Source organism: Zeugodacus cucurbitae, chromosome 5 (assembly GCF_028554725.1).
Source record: "Zeugodacus cucurbitae isolate PBARC_wt_2022May chromosome 5, idZeuCucr1.2, whole genome shotgun sequence".
NCBI classification, from domain to species: domain Eukaryota; kingdom Metazoa; phylum Arthropoda; class Insecta; order Diptera; family Tephritidae; genus Zeugodacus; species Zeugodacus cucurbitae.
The window spans coordinates 5,189,457-5,211,673 of NC_071670.1; the positions used below are offsets into that span (position 1 = coordinate 5,189,457).

Sequence of the window (22,217 nt, forward strand, 5' to 3'; positions counted from 1 at the left end):
AAGTAAGGCGAATATTGTTCGTGATATGCTACACATCACAGTTTAAGTTCATTTTTGAAATAAAATTGAAATGTAACAAAAATACAATGTAAAACATGAATATAAAACAAATAAAATAAAATATAAAAATAAAAAATAAGAAAAAAATATCTAAAAAATAAAAGAAAAACTAAATTAAGAATTAAATAAAATTAAAAAAATATTAAAAAACATAAAAAAAATTTAGAAAAATATAAAAACAATTTTAAAACGTTAACAAAAAATCTAAAATAAAAAAAAACAATATTAAAAAATCTAAAATAAAAAAAAAAACAATATTAAAAAATATAACTAAAAATAAATAATAAAAAAAAAATAAATAAAACACAAAAAATTAAAATAAAACATATAAATAAAAATATTTGAATAAATTTTAAATATACAAAAATCTAAAAACAACAAAAATAAAATTTTATAAATACACAAAATAATAATTTAAATATTTTAAATAATAATAAATGCACAAATAATAATAAATGATAATTTTTATATAAATACAATTAATTTAAATTGTTATATTAATAATAAAATTTAATATAATTTAATATTTATCATTGTTTTATTATATAAAATATGGTAGAATCTTGTAATTTTTTAATTTAATGGTTGTAAATTTATTTTTTTTTATAAAAAAAAAACAATAATATTTGGAAATATTTCAAATCTGTTGATTTTTAACGAAAATTATCACTAATTTTAAATTAAATATTTTTTTAAACTTTCGTATTTTTTTATAACTCATAATATTTTCTAAAATCTATATAAACTTTTATTTTTAAAAACAATTCCAATAAGAATGTTAAAAGCACCAACTGACTTTCGAACTCAGGTTATGAAAAATATATTTGGCTTAAAATGATTAATTTTTGAATTCGATTCATATTGCGAATAACATTTTTCCAAAAATCAAATGAATTGAAGTTTATTTAAAGAATATTATTTAAATAAAATTTATATTTTATAATTTATGTATTTTAAAATATTTTTTCAACATTTTTATTAATTTTATTTTTTATATATATTATTTATTATATTTTTGTTTATTTTTTATATATATTATTTATTATATTTTTGTTTATTTTTTAGTATAATCTTTATATTTTTTCTAATTGTTTTAATTTTTTTTTTTTAATTTCTTTAAATTAAAATGTATAATTTTTAATCCAAAATTTTATACATACCAATTTCATATTTTATAAACCAATTTATGAAGAAATTACGTATTTAATTTTTTACAATTTAATTAATTTAACAAACAATTATTACTATTTTTTATATTTTTTATTATTTTATATATTTTTTATTATTTTATATATTTTTTCAGTTTATTTATTTTTTGTTTGTTTTTTTATTTTATTTTTCAAACGTCGTTTTAATTTTTACTTATTTTGAGTTTAAAATATTTTTTTAAATTTATAATCCAATATGTCTTTCAAAATTACGTTTTTTTATTAATTTATTTCATTTAACATATTTTATTTATTTATATGTATATATGTATTAATTTTTATAATTTTATTATTTGGTATATTTTATTATTATTTAGTATTAGTTTTATCATATGTTTTAGTTAAAATATAAAAAAAAAAAAACAATTTAAAACAAGAATATATGAATATTTAAAAAAAACCGTGATGTGTAGCATAAAACGTATTCGAATGAAAATAATCTCAATTTTCAAAAACAAACCGTGGGGCAATACTTTACTTTTCCTCTATGAAAGCAAACAATTTAAAAATAAAATCGTAAAACATCATGCGACATTGAGCTAAAGCGCGGTCTTCATTTTTTCTTGTTCTTGTATATGGTTTTTTTTACAAGTTTTCTGTTGCATTTTCTGTTTCTGTTGCTGTTACTGTTACTGTTTACTTATTATTTTGAATTTTGTACGTGGTCTTTGGTGGTTAAACGTTGTAAAATTTTTTTGTACTTTACAAAAATTACTAACCTTATAAACATTACGTCCATCTGGACTGAATAAAGCAAATGTGACACGTCTTGACATTGACATGAAGCCCTGTTCAATATCGCGTAATTTCAAACCATCCAACGGCAACATAAATTTCTTCTCCTTCTCATCCTCATCCTTGTACCAGGAAATACTCTCCGATGTCAGTACAAACCAATAGGGACGCGAACCGCCTGCAATGTTGTGTTGTTGTGGTTGTTGTTTGTTGAGGTGTTGGAAAACAAAAAAAACAGAATATGTGTTGCAAGTTTGTAGTGGTGAGTGGTAGTATGTATTATGTGGATGACGAAAGGTGGCAGGTGTTGGTAAATATTAAGTTTCATTTATATATATTTTTTTTTGATTTTGTGTAGAATAGAGTGTCAAGTTCCATTTGCCAAGGAAAACAGGTGGTATTTGGTTTTGGCGTGCAGTCAATTAAAGTTGTTGCAATTATGTTGTTGTACAGTTGAAAGTTTTTTAATGAATTTATAGTTTTTTTTTTTTTTCAATAGGAAATTCGAAAATTTGTTGTTAAATATAAAGATGAGAAGCATAAGAAGAATTGGCGAATAAACAGCAATTGTACGATGAAGAAATGCAGATATAGCAATAAGACGTGCATGGAATGAGACAAAAAAGAAGAAATTTTCGAAAAAAATGATTATTAACATTTTAGTTGGTTTATCATTTCATAGAAATTTTATGAGTAAAAATGTAAAATGAATAAATCTATAATAATTTACAGTATACATACGTACGTATTTGTGAGACCTAAGCTATGCTAAATTAACCTAAGTTTATATTATGAAATATTTTATTGAGTTAAATACAATATTTACAAATAAATTTGGCCATAAATTAATTTTAAGTATTTTTTTTTAATATTTATTTACATATTTACAAAAAAATTTGCTAAAAGCGAGTTTAAAAACAGAAATCAAGTTGACAACGAAACAAGACTTAAAGTAGCAAACAAGAAAAGGCGTTTAAGGGAAAAATTACAATAAAATCAAAGAATAAGGAAAGGAGAATGGAATGTATGTGGTGGGTGGTTAGATACAGAGCAAATACGAGATACTATAGTTAAACCATAAAGATGTAGGGATAAAATTTGTTCAAAGATTCGATAATTAGAGACAGACTGAAATATTAGGTTAGATTTATTTGAAAAAAGGGCAACAAATTTATGAGTTATAAAAAACGAATGAAAACTAGATATATTCGATTTATGTTCGAAACCTATATAGGTTTCTATATAGGTAACTTTTTTGGAGACTTCGAAAAAATATCTATATTCATGTAATGAAACATGGGAATACCAAAAAAATTTTTGAAAGGATTTTTGTGCGAAAACCTATATATATCTATATAAGTAACGTTTTTGGAGACTTCGAAAAAATCTCTACATTTATGTGATGAAACATAGGAATACAAAAAAAAATTGAAAGATGTAGGGATTTATGTTCGAAAACTATATATTTCTATTTATGTAATTTTTTTGGAACTTTGATAAAATCTCTACATTTATGTAATGAAACATAGGAACACCAAAAAAAAAATTTGAAAGGTGTAGGTAGGTTAATTTTCATCAAAATAAGTTTTCAAAAACAGATATCGAGTTACAAAAATTCTCATTTGTATTTTTAAACTCGCCAAAAGCTCTCTCATTCGAATTTAAACACAATTTGTACACAAATCGAACACGCAATTATTCACACATACTTAAAACAACGTACATATATAAAGTACTAAAAATATTAAAACTTATGCGCATGCGCAACCAACGAAAAAGGAGTATCAAAGCCAGTGGTGATGTGTGTGCGTTTAAAAGTTCATTAATATTAAAACTGTATTTAAAAACTATAGAAATTTGTAAAAATGTCGCTTTATACAAACAGTATAATAATATTTTATGTTAATTGAAAATTATTAATAACAGTATAAACGCAACACAATACTAGTCATGACCAATATTTGTCTAAATTTAGTACACATAAATTGTCAATAAATTGCAAGAGGAGGAAAAACAGAATGCAAATACTAAAATTAAATTCTTGTAGAAAACTTTTTTTTTTAAATATAACGAGCATTATACAAACCAAGAATTTGTGGCAAAAATCGCTTCAATGCTACAAAAATGAATAAAGAAAATCATAAACATAGGAGTGGGAGAGACAGATATTCAAAATAAACACAGAAAACTAAATACAAAAGTTGAAACATGCAACTTAATTTAAATTAAATAGACGCACACACGAACTGAACACGAAAGGTGAAGCGATTACGGAACAAATAAGTGAAAAAAAATTAATAAAAATTTGCAAAGAGAAAAGTTTCAAAATGACACTTTTAGAAATGCTAGCTGTTAAATTTTTTAGAACAAAACTTAAAAAAATAATTAAAACTTAATGTACTTAGGCCAAAGAGGCTAAATGTTTAAAAAATGACAGTAACAATAAAGGTAAATAAATTATTTTCAAATTATTATCGAAGTTATAAAACTGTGCTATTATTGCGGTTAGGTTTTTAGTACTAAAAGTTAGTGAATAAAAACGATTACGAAATGAATATATATTTTCAAAGAAAGAGGCTAAGCTTTAACGTTATTTAGAACAAAACTTAAAAAAAAATAACTCAAACTGAATGTACTCAATAAGACCTAAGAAAAAATAGTACTAAATATTCAAAAAACATGTAGTAATAACAATTAGGTAAACAATGATTATTATCAGCACATCGAAATGTGTTATTATTGTAGTTAAGATTTTAGTACTAAAACTACTAAAAGTTATTGAAGGAAGTCAAAGTAGTAAAAAACAATTTGTATCATTTAAAACTAATTTGTGGAGAGGTCAAGAAACTTTAAAAATGTTACTTATTTTTTTTTACAATAAAACTATTTGTTTATAAATCCACTTAGCATCCACAAAAATGTTAGACAATATTTGTGGTCTAAATAATTTTCTAAGAACGTTTGGTTATTTTTAACAATATAACTTAACTATGAAACTAAAATATTGTTTATAAATACACTTGGCATTCATTTGAGACTATATTTGTGGTCTATATAATTTTCCGAAAACAGTATTTTAGTATAAAATAGATATTTTCATATAAAATTGTGTTATTATAACGATGATGAAGATTTTTTTGAGAATCAAACTCATTCTAAAATTCGCATTAAATTTGTCTAAAGACTGTATTCGGGATATTAGTATTTAAAATCTTAATCTGAACTGTTTCAAAATATTATTGTGAGAAATTCTAACAATATAACAGTTATTTGCAAAATTATTGAAAATTATACCCACAACACACCTCAATTATTTCATTATCATAATAATTTCACAAAAAATCGCTACCTTAACTAATGAAAATGAGCAAAATAACTTCCAATATCAATCATACAAACACAAAAACAACAAATAACAGAGACTCATATAAACCTATTATTAATTTAAAATTACCATAACTATCAGCACACACAACCACAAAAGCATATGAAACTCTAAGCACCCGCACCAAGCGAATTTAACCACAACAGTCATATAAATTATACTATTCCTTATTGTATTTATACAAAAACAACAATAAATCGGTAATATTAGACACTGCACGAGTTCTATGATGACGTAAAAACTAAACTACGCTTAAACTAAGTAAATCTAAAAAAAAAATTCAATATATGGGCTACGCACCTTTCATAATGCCCAAATTTTGTATGACCATATAGCCTTTGCGTATAACCTGATTGCCCAACTGGCGTGTGCCAGTCTTATTGGCATTTTCAGATTTATTCTGAGCACTAAAATAAAATAATACAATATGAACACATATTAATTATGGGATTTTCGTTAACTACGTACTTTGCAAAGCCAATGAAATCCTCATGATTGGTATTCATGTAGGCCAATTCGAAATCGATGAGTAACAGAATTTGTTCCTTACAGTACTGTTCACGCTGGCGTATGTGTGTGGTGATGATGCGTTCGGTTTCCTCACGCAAGCGTGGATAGCGTGACATCTGAAGAACAAAGAATATACAAATTTATTTTTTTTTGTTACAATTATTGGTCTCAAAAATAGATATACCTTATCTGTGCACATGCGCACCACAACGGACAACTCCTGTACGACTAGATCGACACACTTGATGACCGGCTCTTTTAGTTGTGCAATTTGACGCTTCACAATCGCCTCGAAGGCCATGTCGGGTGTGAACAGGCCCACACGAATACCATGTATATTACGAATGGCGAATGAGATTTCGCGTCGTAATTCCTTTTCATCACAAGCCATTTTTACAATCTCGAAACGTAAACTGAAATTTGTCAAACAAATGCGTAAATTATTTTTCATTTTCAGAAAAGTTAAGTTCGAAAAAATTTAACTTCGAAAAATTATAACTTCGAAAAATATTATTTTTAAAAATATTGAAAAAGAATACTTTGTAATTTTACGAAAGCCAAAGTTCAAAACCATAAATTCCTAAAACTATGCTTCGAAAAAACTGATATTCGAACATTTTATTTTCACTTTCGAAAAAATAGATTTTCCAATATTATAAATAAAAAATAGCACTTACCGTTCGTGGAAAATCCTATTGATTTTAGCACCACCAGATAGTTCATTTGTATTGACCAAAGCTGAACCGGAACCTTCAATGGTACGCTCAAAATCTGACTGCAACTGCTGGATCATTCTATTTTATAGAGAAAATACAATACTAATACTCAAAACGAAAAATATACAACAGTTATATGATCTTACTGTAACATCGCCTTCGTCTTAATGCTGGGGTCATCGGGTCTGAAGTGCTTAAATTGCTCCACATCCTTTTCCAGTGTCAACATTTGCTTTTGTAATTTATCACGCAAACCGGGAAGCGTATCACGAATATGATTGGTCAACTGTTGATTGAGCACGCGCTGTAGATATGGTGTGCCCAAACGATCGGCCATATGTCGATATGATGGATGACTAAGGAAGAATTTGCGTTCAGCCGCCAATGCCTGATGAATATCCTTGCGACCCTCAATATCCTTCTGTGAACGATTCACCACACCAATATAACCGCGTCGCAGTGGCAATAATTTATTCTCTAAAATATCACGCGCATCTGTACCCTCGTCCATGAGATCGAGTTTGGTGATGACACCAATTGTGCGCACACCCTGTGGATCGACCTCTTTGGCCAGCTTCAATGCATCCGAATTGGCTAAATCTGTATTGGCTGGTGTTACAGCCAAAATGAGGCAAGTTTCCTTGCGTATAAATTGAAAGATCATTCCTTTAATTTGTTGTTCAATATCAACGGGCTGATCGCCGATTGCCACCTTGGTTAGACCAGGCAAATCGATGAGTGTCAAATTGAGTACGTGTGGTGAGTAGACACGCAAATTGATTGGTATATTGGATATGCCCTTATTACTGCCGGTCACACGATCCGTTTCATCCTCGATCTCTTTGCGGATCTCATCGAAACTGGTGAATTTCTTACCCTTACAATGCAGAAACTCACCATGTTCTGGGCGTGTAAGATAAACGTAAATTTTGAGTGAAGAGAAAGAAGAAAAATAAAGAATATGCTAACTTACCGGTAACACCGTTAATCAACTGCAAGATCAATGGTCGACGTGTTACAATGCCAGAACCACGTGGCAAAAAATCTCTGCAAAGAGAAAAATAAATTAATTTAGTAATTTATATATGTAAAATATAAAGGAAAGTAATTTTTACAGATTTAATTTAAAAAATAGATACTTTTTTTTAATTTGTACGAAATGGGTATAAGAAGTTCTCAACATTTCAGATCAGTTGTTAAATATTGTGTGAATTCTTTCAAAGTAGTCAACTTGCTCTCGTCCGAATTTTAAAAGCCTATAGTTTCGTTCTTGAGTAAAAACGATTATTTTGATTTTATTCGCGAACGATTCCCGTACATCTCCTCCTATTTCTTGTATGTTTACTGAAATTAACTGACCTCGATGATTTCATGGATTGAATTAGTCACTTTTAAAGATAGAAATGTTTTTTTTTGATTGCTTCCGAGTGAAAGATATTATTTTGATCTTCTTCGCGAAAAATTGCCGAACTATTTCTTCAATTTAGAATATGTTCACTGAAATTAACCGACTTCGAAAAGTCAATCGATTTAATGAGACGCGTTTTAATGACAGAAATTAATTTTTATTTCGCGCGAGAGTGCAAAAGATTATTTTGATCTTCTTCGCGAACGATTGCTGAACTTTTCTTTCTATTTATGGCATGTTCACTAAAATTAACTGACTCTAAAAGGTTTATAAATTTAAAGAGATGGTTCTTAATGGCACAATTTTTTGTTTTTTTTTTTTTGCTCGCGAGTGAAAAATATTATTTTGATCTTCTACGCGAACGATTGCCGAACTTTTTCTACAACAGTATGTTCACTGAAATTAATCAACTACATATTTAATGAAACGCATCTTAATGCTAAAAATTTAATTTTATTATTATTCGGAAGAGAAAATAATATCCGAAAAATCGGTACAAAATACGGTATTTTAGTTTTTTATTTCGGAAAAAATATTTTTTGAATTGAAATAATATTGATTTTGTTGAAAAGGTGTAATATAGGCACTGAAAGAGCTTAAAAACAATTTTTTTAAATCTCAAAATAACAAATAATTAAAAATTGTCATTATATTAAAAAAAAATGTTTTCGACATGTATTTAATGATTATTACAAAAATAAATACATATATTTAATTTATTATATAATTTTTAATTATTATTTATTTTCCTAGTGGAATTTTCACAGAATAAATGTAAGTAAACTTCTATAATAACAGAATAAAAATTTTAATATATAAAATGTTGCCAAGTTACGTAAAAACAACAATTAAGAAAATTAAATATAATTATCGAAAATATTTTCAGCTGAAAAGATGTACTCATACTCAACACGATACGTTTCCTTTATTAATATCAAAACATGCACACGCACACAGTTTGTGATTGTGGGTGTCGTAATGAATCATCGAGTCAACACAAGTCCAGCGCAAGCATGCAACAGACTAATTAGAGATATACTCGTAAAGTCTAAGCGGCGTGTGAAATGATTTATCAGCCGCTTGTGGAGCTGCTTTTGTGCAGCAGCAGCGGCTTTATATTAAAAACATAACGTCATCTACAAATTTGACAGCTGACAGCTGACTGATATACACACATATGAACGCACAAGTGGTCATCAGCTGTGCACATTTACTGTTATATAGCCGTTGCTCCAAAGTCTAACTGCCCACTTTGGAGTGACTTATGGTTTTTAAACACATTTTCCGCTTGTTTAACGGCTTTTTTCTTGGTTTATAGTGCAAAAACTAAACTCGTAATCCATTTGACTTTCGTGTGTAAGTTCAATACACGACAAATGTACACTTTCTTCGCGGCGCACAATATTCTTGCATTATATGTATGTTTGTATTTAATTAATGAAAGCGCACAAATTCTTCAACGACATACGCTTGCGTTTCAGTGACCTTTGACATGTGGTAAATTTCACTTGAAAATTGGCAATGCTTGTTTTCTCTTGTCACTTAATGAAATGTTCGAAAATTCCAAAAAAAATATTTGATGTTTGCATTTTTCTTATGACAGCAATGGTAATAACCTTTAGATGTTACTAAGGGACGGGTATTACTTGGGTATTCTTAAGCGAAACGGACTGTATTACTTGGGTATTCTTAAGCGAAACGGACTGTGATTTCCATCCAGAAGATGCTTTATTCAGCAGCACTCTTCAGAACTAGTGGGAGAATGTTTCATGCTGGCACAACAATAACTAAACTTTCAATCTGTAGAGATCTTCAAACAAGAACTAGCTTCCTAGGCTTGGTATTTGGTTGGCCGATGATCAGAGCTGTCATTAAGTCAAGCAACTGATCTTGCTTCGCATTACGTAAACGCTTTTTTAACAAAATTATATTCTTTGGTGGAGTTGGAATGGGAACTCAGAAATCACTTTTGCTGTTAAGTGTCAAAGTTCAAATTTATAAGGAACAACTCTACGAAACGGTCTATTCAAATGTAAGTAGATTTAAAGTAGACAAAGACGAATCATAACTCCCTGCAAAAGATATCGGACTAAAATTTGGGGAAAACTGAGGAGATAGTCTTACTTGTCGCAAGAAGAGAAATTCTTCTCTTTTCTTGGCTAGAATTTTTGTATGTACATATGTAGACTTATTCTAGCAAAGTGATATATATCAAATAATAGCTTTCGGTGAAGTCGAAATTATATCTGTAATGTTGAGTTTCATTAATTCATTAGATTTAAAAAATATGGACTGCGGTGCATATCTGTCGACTATCTATCGTTGCCGATCTTATGCTTGTCGGCTGTCTACTAAGAACAATATCCAGCTATTATCACGACAATCGTGTTTATTTAACCCGATCCGAATCAGTTTTCGGCCAAAGACCGTTAATTCGCCAAACTCCTCAAAATTACTTGGAATTTCAGTCACAATAAATATCGTAATAACAATAAATATCATAGTTCGCTTAAAATCTATTGCCACGACATACAAGGTATCCATTCCACGTAAATAAAACGGACCCGAAATGTTTTATCGCTACAAAATGAACAGCATCATTTTTGAGATTTTTTTCAAAATTAATTTCTAAGAAATATCACCTATTTTAAATACCGTTACTTTTTGCACTGTCTCATTTCTGATAACGTCATCATATGAAAAATATAAATATTAAATAATACAAAGACAGAATATAGACATTATTTTGCATAATTTTTGCTGCTTGCTGCCTTATATGTACTACCTAACCTCTTTTTCGTCATATATTTTGTTTTTGTTTTTATTTTTTACTTTTTTTTTCACTCGCTCTTCAACTAATCTAACATAAGCCCACTAATTTGTCACATATACACGATAAAAATGTTTGTACAAGCAAAGTGTTATTGTTTTTGTTGTTAGTTGGCTGACGGCGGGCGTCCCCTTTTGTATTTATGACCATAGAAGGTGTATGAGTATTGGCTTTACACACTAATTGACGCCGTATTGCATAATGAAAATCAAAACTATGCAAACATTAGCACATAGTAAACAGTCATGTCAAATTATTTATATAGAAAATATTTACAAAAAAAAAAAACATGTATCAGGTGTATACAACAAAAAAGGAATAAGAATAATATAGATAAGAAATAATAATAGCAAAGAGTGATCGGAGATAAAGTACGAGTACATTGGGTCGACAAACCAACAACATTTTTATTACACAGGTGTCATCGATTATGGTGCTATATGTAAAATACATATACCGAATGTACATAAATATATACATATAATCACGAGCAAGGTTAGCGACAGGAAATTACGTTGAGCTCCCCACAACAGCTGCCAAGCTGTGTCTGCTTCCCCTTTTCCTTTCACCACTGCGCATATCAAATGTCCACACAGCAATATGGCAACCCCAGAAAAGGCATATAGAACAAAAGGAATAATGGATTATGCCGCAGGTGTTGTTGGCAAAACCAATTAATGTCGACGTAAATCGAAACGGAATCAATCAAAAATTAAAATAGTAAATTAAAAGTTATCCGAGGGAATATAAGAACTGAGGTGGTGGGTTTGACACAAGAGTGGCGTGAAACGTTTTTTCAATTAAATAACAAAAGGGCTAAGTAAATATGTAGATCAACTACAATCACATTCTATTTTCTTCAATAAAGTCTCTTTTCTAAAACACAGGGTTGTATTTTGGCTCTCAAACCAAGCATACTTTTATTAGCCCGAGTTTTTCTGCAATTTGGTGTTTAAACTTGGTCGTTATCCGGAGGATGTAAACAAATACTTTGAAGTGCGACTTATATTAGAAAAAAACGTTTTGGTGTTAGTCTGAAGCCTGAAATATTCGACAAAGCCCAAAAAGTCCTGGTTTTTGAGTCCAAACATCGTAGTAGAGAGTTGTATTAAATGTAATTGTATTAAACTGACAGTAAAATTTCTGATATGTTCTCTTCCCACGGTTAGTTTCTTACCATGACGAGAGTGGATTTAGTACAGAGATTGGGATAATAGTATAAGCCGTCTTAAGTCCGCCGAAGACATTGAACTATGACCCAAAGCATTTAATAAAGCGCGATACCCATAGTATTCTTATTGATTTGAGGAGTTAACTTAAAAGGGACCATCTCTCGGCCTTCAAACTCAACATAACCTCAAATTTGGTATACTACAACGAATGAAATGAAAGCAAAGAAAGCTGCGAAAAGAATAAAAAGCTTGAAAGTTGTTATATTAGTTATGTAATTCATTGAAGAGGACCAACTAGTAATTTCTTCAATTCGAAAACTAGCGCGGATTCGAAATTACCAGAAAGCCAAGCCCCTTTTCTAGTTAACTTTATAAAACAGGGCACTTCTCACGTTTCCACATTACAAAAATAATCAGCGTTAAATACATATGTACATATATTCGATAGACAGGGTCTAGTCAAATTTTAAATTGCACAACTAAGCTAAGATTTGCTGAAGTTCGTTGACCGTAAACAGAAAATATTAAATGTGTGACAGTAGAGAAAACGTGAAAACTAGAGGTCACTTAGGTGCCGATGTCAAAAGCATGTCTCTGGGTGAAATCATCGTAAAAAAAAACGGTTAGCAATTAAAACTGTCAGGCGGACAGATAAAAAATAATAACAGATAAAAATAGTAACAGGTAAAAAGAATGACTGAAGCAAAAATAACACCGAAAAACAATACAAAAACTAAAAAAACATAAAGAAATTATAGAGAAAGCTAATGAAGCCAGCAACTAAAGAAGAGTATAAGAAACAAGTAAAAACAAGGTATAAGTGAAAAGCCTATGGAAGAATTAAAATATATTACAGCAACATACGAAAGTACAACATACATATCAATTAAAGTCAAAGATAAATAGACATACACCAAGTAGAAGCTTTTCGTTTTTTACTTTATTTGGGTCATTAACGGTGGATTTTTTCGTGTGATTTTTTTTTTCGTAGCTACTAGGTGCTATCAGTGGGGAAAATTATGTGATTGTCAAATGAAATACTTGAGTACGTACTACTTTACAACGTGGTGAGTCAACGTATATCGCTATGTGTAGAAAAAGCTTCAATCGACAAACATTTTCCACAAGTTATTATCAATTAGGGCCTTTTTTGGCAATAACGCAATTCTCAATGGGTACAATGCGCATAAGTACACTCGTCGAAGTTTGTGCTCGCCGGTGTGAGTCATAACGGTAAAATATTTTAGCGGTTTATATTTAATGAAGGCAAATGAAAATATTTTATCAGTGATTGTGACTTTTTAGTAATTACTTGTAGCTTAAAAGAATTTAAATATTTTGTAGACTCGTTGAAAGGAAAAAAATATTAAGTAAATTTATATATAAATATTTTTTAATATTTATTTTAGATATTTTTTTAATTTAACAGAAGTAAAGTAAATTTGCATACAAAGTAAGTCAACAAACGGAATCGCATTCTATTTTTGTTTATCAAAATTTTTTGTACTCATAAGATGCCTAAAGAAAATTATAAAAAAAATTTAAGTATACTTCAAACAATACTTTTTCGATAAGAAGAAATTATGACAGATAATATAACTCAGTTATATGTACACTCTATTCAAATGACTTATTACAATTTTAATTGAGCGGTGGGAGCACTATGTATGGCACTCGAACAAAATTAAACGTAAAAAAAATGAAAAAAAATCTTAGAGAAGAAGGTAGTGGACCCTACCGGATGGAATTTTTTTCAATTCCCGTCAAAAATTCTTCGAGCCTAGCTGCTCAACGGACTCTTTTTTTATAGATAAAAGTGCCAAAGCACAAACTTCGTATGATATCACCACCATAGATCACTTCGACTCACCGCAGGCACATGGCTTCCAACCAACTACCCCAACAGCCTATTTTATATAGAACCAGTAAGCAAAAGTTCGGCAATTTACATCAACGCATCACCACTTCACATCACATCAACTCAAACACGTGATGTCCAGACACTCACCCCAATAGTCTTTCTTTTATAGAGGCAACTACCATAAGTTTATATAGCATTCCATCAATACTTCACATCATATCACCACTTTACATCACATCAATACAATCAAGTCACGTGACAACCAGCCAGCTCAACAGCCTTTCTTATATAGAGCCAACAATCAGAATTTCAATTTATATCGCATCACATTGCCACATCACATCACATCATACCTTCATATCACATCACCAGGCTCCCAGACAACCACCTCAGCTGTCTTTCTTATATAGAGCTTTACAGCCGGCAATTACAGTCCATCACGTCACCACTTCACAACACATCAACACAATCAAGTCACATGGCATCTACCCAGCCAGCTCAACAGCCTTTCTTATATAGAGCTTGCCAGCCGGAAGATCGGCAAATAACAGCGTATCACATCACCACTTCACAACACATCACTACTTCATATCACATCAACACAATAAAGTCAAATGGCTTCCAGCCAGCCAGCCCAACAATTTTTTTTTTAAAGAGGCTGCCAGCCGGAAAATCGGCAAATTACAGTGCATCACATCACCTCTTCACAATAGATCAACTCAACATAATCACATGGCCACAAGGTAGTAATTTTGATCCTTTTTCTTTTTTCAAACCAAAACATACCCAAACACCTTTAAAAGCAAATAATATTAATATAATGTGACCTCTTCACCTTGACAGAAGATCGTTCGACTTCGTACTCAAACTGAGGGTTTTGTAGATTTAAAAATTTGGTCAAAATTATCAAAACAGAGATACAGTTTTATGATAGAGTCTGGCATTTCTGGCCGCAAAGTAAATGCTGTTGAAGAAGAACTATCGATATTAAATTTTGTTCTAACTGATTTTCTAACCTCAAAAGCCTTGAAAAATAGTTGAGCTTGCGAAAATATAAGTAAACACGGTGGAGAACCTTAAGCTCGAGCTCATTTAATAAGTATTCATTCGCTGATCAGTATTTTTAATTATTATTATTTTGTATACCTTTAAGGGGGGCTCGTGTAACTTAAGAAAACATATTTGAAGAGGAGAGCTAAACAAGACTATTGCCCACACACCGTAAGCTGAAGCTTAACACGTTTTAGGAATAGTAAAACCACACCATTCAAATGACTCACGCGCGTAACGAATGTTAAGGTAACACAAAGCCAACAGAGGTTAGTTGCGGACGAAGAAAAAAAACCAACCGGTTTAAACTGTCAAAAGCGAAGCGGTTGCCGCGTGAAACGATTGAAAATGTTAAAAAAGAAAAGCGAAATAGTAATTTTATTGGCTGTTTCTGTATAAATACAAGAACGTTGCAAGCAGCTATATTGTTTTCCAGTGACGACCGTTTTTGTTTTTTTTTTCTTAAATACTCGAATGCAAATATCTTGCTTTGTGTAAGCTTTTGGAACCCTCCGTTTTTGGCGAGAACAATGCTGATAAACAGTATGTAAGAAGAGCTGACGGTATCCCCAGCAAATGGAAATTTAAATAATAAAAAAGTTGGAAACAACAGCGAATACACGAATACAAATCAACATTATGCGATCATCAGCGATCATGCCATCAGAGAAGCTCAGTTGAAGCTCACAAAAAGGTAATGGCAATAATGAAGAGAAGCAAGAAAACATACATAATTCACATAAAATATTTAAAAGAACGGTTTGAATGGTTGAAGCATGGAATATTTTACTCATATCTTTGCAATGCAAAAAATAGGTTGAAACGAACTACAGATTTAAACGACATAGAGATGTCGGGTAAAAATACAAATGAATAATTATTGATAATACAAAAACCGGCGCCTGCACCACACAATTTTTTAAATATTGATTTATATGCACTTATAATAAATATGATACTGACGATGTGATTATTGTTATCGAAAGTCGATAAATTTTATTACAGAATATGATAGTTAATTAAAATTAAAAAACAAATGAGTTTTTCGTGAAGCTTAAATAACAATAATAAGAAAGATTGAATAGGGTTGCCAGATTAATAAAGTAATAATCAAAATTGTATATTCCAAACTTTTACAAACGTTTGATTCAATACAAATATAAATATTTAGTACAATTTATTTAATTATTATGTATTACTCATGGTCCAACCCTAGTAAGTTTATGAAATTTTATGGCTTTTATGCTACCAACCTTAAAATATTTTCAAACACAATAGACTTTGTAGAATACTTAAATGCGAGTGCCAAAAATTAGGGTATAACCGGTAATTTACAACAAAAAAATACTTTACTTTGCCAACTAAAAAGGGTTGGGGTAGAAATTGCGCAAAACAAGGCAGTACTGCGAAACTTTTCCAACAGCCACAACTGAGGCAAAAAATAGACTTATTGTTAGCACAACACACAGACGACATGTTGACTGGATGTTTTATGGATAAAATACCCCCAAGTACAATTGCAAAGCTGTTGCTCTCACCCAAGCAATAAGTGAGTGTGTCAACACACAGAGTCTTACATAATCCGTGCAAATGTAAAACTGCAATGCCGAATAGAATACGAATACTTGTCAGATTTTACATGCAATTTAAGGCTTACAACAATAAGCGTATTGAAAAATATAGATGGGTGAAAAAAAATTGCAATGACGATAAATCGTTTGTTGAAATGCTAAGCAAATAAAATAAGTACGTCAGTGATGATGACAACAATCATATATAAACAAAGCGAAAATATGAAAATCACTGGCGAAGAATGCCAAGTTGAAAGAAACTCAGTAACTTACTACAATACGGCATATGCAACAAGAATGAACAAAAATTGTTTACAACAATTGCTGATAAAATGGCAAATGGCATTGAGGAAAAACTTTTAGCGCACCCAAGTGTGTATTAACTGCTACATGGCAGGCATATTATAACAAAAACAATACAAACTTATTACTATAAGGCCCCCATCATCATAGTTACAATAAATCGAAAGCAAGCGTTAACGTTAATGACCCAGATTTTTTTCTATACTCTTGCTGCTTTATTTTACTCCATACACCAGCGCATTGACCATAAATTTTCGCTGCAAGCGCAAAACTCAAACCAAAAATTACCGTTGATGGTCATAGTTTGCAGTGAAGTCGGCAGACGGCCAGTCAACAATTCGATAATTAATTATTAAAAAAAAATAAACGAAGTGTGTAATAATTGCGGCAGAAGAGCAATGAAGTGAAGCTCAATTGTGAACTTAAACAGAATAAAGATGTGTTCAACTAAACTTGGTTGAACCAAACAAACAAGAGATATCAACCAAAAAAGGTTTCCTGAATGATGAAGAAAACACGTTTGGACAAATATCACGACACCAATGACAGAATTAAAGTGGCCATGCGTCTCGACTAAATCCCCACTCTATATTTCGTCATCATACCTTTTATGAGTTATAAATATAACGGTGTTGTTGTTGCTGTAGCGGCATAAAACATTCCCCAAATAATTTTGAGGAATATTGCCGATTTGACAGTCCTTGCCCGGATAAAAATACGGGTCCGTTACGGTTACGTAGAACTGACTGTCGTGAGAACGATAAATATAACGGTATTTAATAAAAAATATAACGGTACTTCATTCCTGTCTATATCTAACAAATTGATTTAACAATTTCTCCAACCGCGACGATTATGTATGCCATTGAAAAGGGTAGAAATAAGGTCATATATATAACCAATTTCCGTCAAGCAGTATAATTGCTTAGAAATTAAAGGGCACCCAATGTTTGCTGTCAAGCATAATGAGTTAGGTATGCAATGCAATTAAGTCCTCCTCGCAGCGATTAAATGCGTAGGCTGGTTTAAATCCCAGCGGATTAGTTGGAAATGAATTTGAAAACAAGCCAAATGATAAGTACGTAACGTAAGTAAAGTAAGACATGAAAAGTAGGAAACTTAGATAAAAAAAACTGGGTGGGGAATTTTATTTTGAGATATTATTTTTTATAAATATATGCCTGTTGCTAGTTATATAAAGATAAGAGAGCTTTTGTTTTGTGATTTATAGTAAATTAGAATGGGTTAAAAATTATGGAGAACTTGGATCAACTTTTTATTTTTAAATCAACTAAATTTTATGTTCATTTATATGCATAATTTCAAAATTTCATACTCTGCCTATTACAAAAACTGTAAATTCCATATCTTTAAATAATTGAGCTGTAATCGCTATTGAATAAATAGTATTTTTGTAATCAGAAAGACCTCACAAACAACAATGTAATTTGTGCGTAATAAATTGTAATTTTATCGATTTTGTTTATATTACAATTAGGTTACTAGCACAGCTAAATTTCAGATATAAACACATGTAATTAAGAATAACATATGTATATACGGGTTTGGTACGATGTGTATTAAAAGAACTTTAGAAGGCTTATCGTACAGAAAAATATATATTTTTTATATTAAATATCAAAAACATTAAATAATTATCCAAATATTGTATGAGCTGGAGGTGATAGTAGGAGAATCACTCCGAAACCACCTAGAGAGAAAAACGGATTCCTGAACAAATGAAATGGAACTTGGTTATATAGTAGTCACGAGGACATAAGAAACAATCTATAGTAGAAAGTAACATTTTAATTGGCTGGAAATCTTTCCTAACAAAACTATATTATTTGAGATAGGGTTCTAAGAGATGTCGATTTTGTAATTGAGACCCAAAAAGGTTCATTACTTAATACACTCTCAATAAGAACAGTTTAATTCAATAATCAAATATTTACCTTTTGTAAATGTCTATATATGAAAATTAGAAGAACCCGACTTATTGTATGATTTACGTAATCTCACTGAATTTATATAAGCGTATTTATGACAATACATGTATGTTTGTATGTATCCTTTGATCAAAAGGTCAATGAAAACTTGACTAAGTGGCAGCACTACTCTTGATATTTACGCACGCAGCACTACGGGGATGATAACACAGAAAACACGATATAGGGATAGTATAAAGTGACGAAAAAGCGTAGGAGTGCGCATAGCATAAAACAAATGCAATTTCAACATAAAATACGAAACACTCTCAATCATGCGATTACATTGCATCGATTTACGGTACTCTTATGGAAAACGTGCTCGCAAATGCTCTCTTTGGCGCTGCCATGACCTTTTTGGTCAGCTGATAGTGCGCATACGCTGTCTGTAAACACCCCCTTAGTTTTTGATAATTTTTTTTCTGTATTTGCTGGTTATGCGTATTTTTGCTGCTGTTGTTGGACTCATTCTGCTCTTTTGACAAAATTGTTGTTATATTGTATATTTCCATACACATTTTTAAACATTTGTATTTGTGAATTGAGAATGTATGCTGTGCGGAAATACTCCCCCTTTTATATACTTTTCAACTTCGGTTTACTGTTTCTTTAATGTAGAAATTTTAAATTTTTCTGTTGTATTGATATGGCTTTGTTTTTATGCATACTGGTTGATTTTTTCTTTTGTTGAGTTGTTGCATTGGTTGTTATCACGATTTAATAATGGTAATGAATGCGGATGTGGCAGAAAAAATGAAATATAAATCTGTTAATGGAAACATAGTCAGCGCAATGAAATCCTAAAATCAAACTCAAATCTTAAAACAGCAATGATCTAAAAATTATTGCATTTTGGTATAACAGATAAAAATTGAAGTCCAGAAATTACAACAATTAGCAATTTTAAAAAAATCAACAACAACTGCGGTTTTTACTGCAAAATGAAGACTTGGAACAATTATGTTGGCGTATAGAAACGCAGAAATGTCGAAATTTCACGTGCAAACAAAATACAATAAAAGCATTGAAATATGTCTAAGTAAAATATACAAAAGAAAAATTGTTAAACAAAAAACTAACACTAAACAAGAAAGGTATTCAATAGAAAAAGCTGGAAGCTCGTAAAAATAAAATAAAAATATATACATAAACATGTATGCATATGTAACATTTAAAAATTCGTGTAGTAGAATGTGCAAATATACCAAGTTTCTTGTTATTGATAAAATTCCTGGCTCTGTATTTTTTCATTACTCTTTCAAGTAATTAGTTGAAACAGATAAGTTAAGCGTGTATAAATTGGTGAAAAAAAAACAGAAATTGAATGTGAAAACATTGATTTTTCCACATCTCACATTCATTTATTGCTTTCGCCACACAGTCAGCAGCCAGGAGAACAAGTCGTAATAAAAATCGAAACACAAAAGCAAAACTGAACTAAATACTGCACAAGGTGGTCGGAGTAGGAGACAAAAGTACATGCGAGTACATACATAAACGTTTGCGCATGGCACTATCACGTCTTGCTTACTGCTGCATAATAACCTATACACAATGGATATTTTTCCTTTGAAACTCTTCCTACTAACCAACCAGTCCGACACAACCACACAAATATCTACTACTACAACGCATACGACCCATGGAGCACAGCCAAATTCATTGATTATTCAAATACAAATTGTCCTATAAAAAAACATGCCCGTACAAATATATTTTATATGTTCATATATATGTGAGTTAATGTTATCTTTGGTGTACACTTACTTGCCAACGAAATTCTCCAACACCGAACTCTTTCCGGCCGATTGACCGCCTACGACAGCGATCTGTGGCAAATCAAGCTGCATATGCACGCCCAATTGCGTGAATGCATCTTGTAGCTTATTAACAATTGGAATTAGTTGCTCCATTTTGCTGGTAGTTGTACTGCTTGGGCCTCTGCCCTGACTCGAAAAGTGGCTGCCTTACGGCCACTGATAGTAATCACTGCGACTACGTTTGTAGGTTATTCGGTTGTTGTAACTGTTTCTTCTTTTTTTAATTCGTTTGTGTTATATACCTATAAGAATTTTAGTTTTACAATTTACACAATTAAATTTTTTTCTTAAACTTCTGGACATCACATTGTGGTGTCCAGAAATTTTTGCGACACTGCACTAGCGATTACGCTTTTGTACTGCGCCCACTTTTTTCTTGACCACTTTTTTTTTTGTCGTGATATCTACACAATTTGTCACCCGTGAATAAAGACACTTACTTTGTCAAAACTTAATTGCTAATAAACGAATTATCGATTCGATTATTTTTATATTACTAACTTAAATTTCACCAAATGGAATACTTTTCTGCACTTTATGGAATTATTGGAGAAAAAATCATACGTTCTTTCCTCACATCCACTTCTTTGGTATCTATCACGATTTCGATTCGCCCTCGACTGATTTCGATTTTTCGTTGCTTGCTTTGAATTGCTTTTACGTTACCATTCTTTTTCGTCCGTTAATTCTACATTTATTGCTGCTTCTTCTTGATTTGACAATTTTAACGAATAAGTTGCAAAAAGAAATGTAAGAGAAAGCAACACAAAGCAGATAAATAAATAAATGACACGAAGAAAATACAAAACAAAAAAAATCAACTGTCAAAACCGAAAAGAAAAAAAGTCGCACTCAAAAAAGTAGCAAAAAGGCAAAAGACACCACCCCACAAACAAGTGTCATCAATGGATCAAAACAGATGCATATTTGATAAAGAAAAGCTGTATAAAATTGCAAAAGGCGCAAATCATGTGCACGGGAAGAATTATAGCGAATCCAGTTGCTAATTACTATTTCGCTGCTATCTGACGCTGATTCATAGTGTCAGTTCGGCTAACGAGCAATACTTTTTCTGCCTCACCCCACTTCATCTTCTTTAATAAAATTGTTGTATTTTACTTTCTTTAACCAGACAAGTTAATTTGTTTTTATACACACGCATACGTATGGTTATTAAGCAATTTCACGGCCAATTCACGCCATCATTATGTGCAAAAAATTTGTGTGCGTTATATACTAGTTAACATTGTTGTAGCTCGCAATTTACCGTTTTCTAGGTACGCACTTCACTTCGATTATCAAATTGGAATGTATAAATTCAAAATGCTAGTTGTCGTCACGTCACTATAACTCGATTTGTGCAAAACTCTTGCACTTAAAACTTATTTATTTTCTCTACAATTCCAATGAAAGTTTCAAATGATTTATACAGAAAATTTTTAGAAACACCAAACGTCGGGGCAGAAAATTAGCAACTGAGCAAACTCGAAAAAAGAATGCTGCCACTCAGAAGTTTACCAATAGGAACAGCGTTACCAATCAGTTTCGACAATTAGTCGAACTGACAATTGGTATTTTTCTATCTATAATTATTTATGAT

General features: G+C 30.7%; 1 protein-coding gene across 7 annotated transcripts in view; it reads right to left on the reverse strand.

The window, feature by feature from the left end:
* LOC105208545 (dynamin) overlaps window positions 1-22,101 on the reverse strand; it is a 43,357-nt gene extending 21,256 nt beyond the window's left edge. For 4 of the 7 annotated variants that reach the window (XM_029037975.2, XM_054231509.1, XM_029037973.2 and 1 more), the window contains exons 1-9: window positions 21,885-22,101; window positions 20,565-20,859; window positions 7,588-7,661; window positions 6,761-7,517; window positions 6,576-6,692; window positions 6,083-6,311; window positions 5,857-6,014; window positions 5,689-5,795; window positions 1,988-2,181 (exon numbers count right to left, since the gene is read on the reverse strand). In XM_029037975.2, the coding sequence (XP_028893808.1) occupies window positions 1,988-2,181; window positions 5,689-5,795; window positions 5,857-6,014; window positions 6,083-6,311; window positions 6,576-6,692; window positions 6,761-7,517; window positions 7,588-7,661; window positions 20,565-20,710 (1,782 nt within the window). In that variant the 5' untranslated portion in view covers window positions 20,711-20,859; window positions 21,885-22,101. Of the gene's footprint in view, window positions 1-1,987; window positions 2,182-5,688; window positions 5,796-5,856; window positions 6,015-6,082; window positions 6,312-6,575; window positions 6,693-6,760; window positions 7,518-7,587; window positions 7,662-20,564; window positions 20,860-21,057; window positions 21,272-21,884 lie in introns of those variants that run through there. The other 3 variants (XM_054231508.1, XM_054231507.1, XM_054231506.1) reach the window with 3 other exon arrangements.
* Window positions 22,102-22,217: the final 116 nt, after the last annotated feature.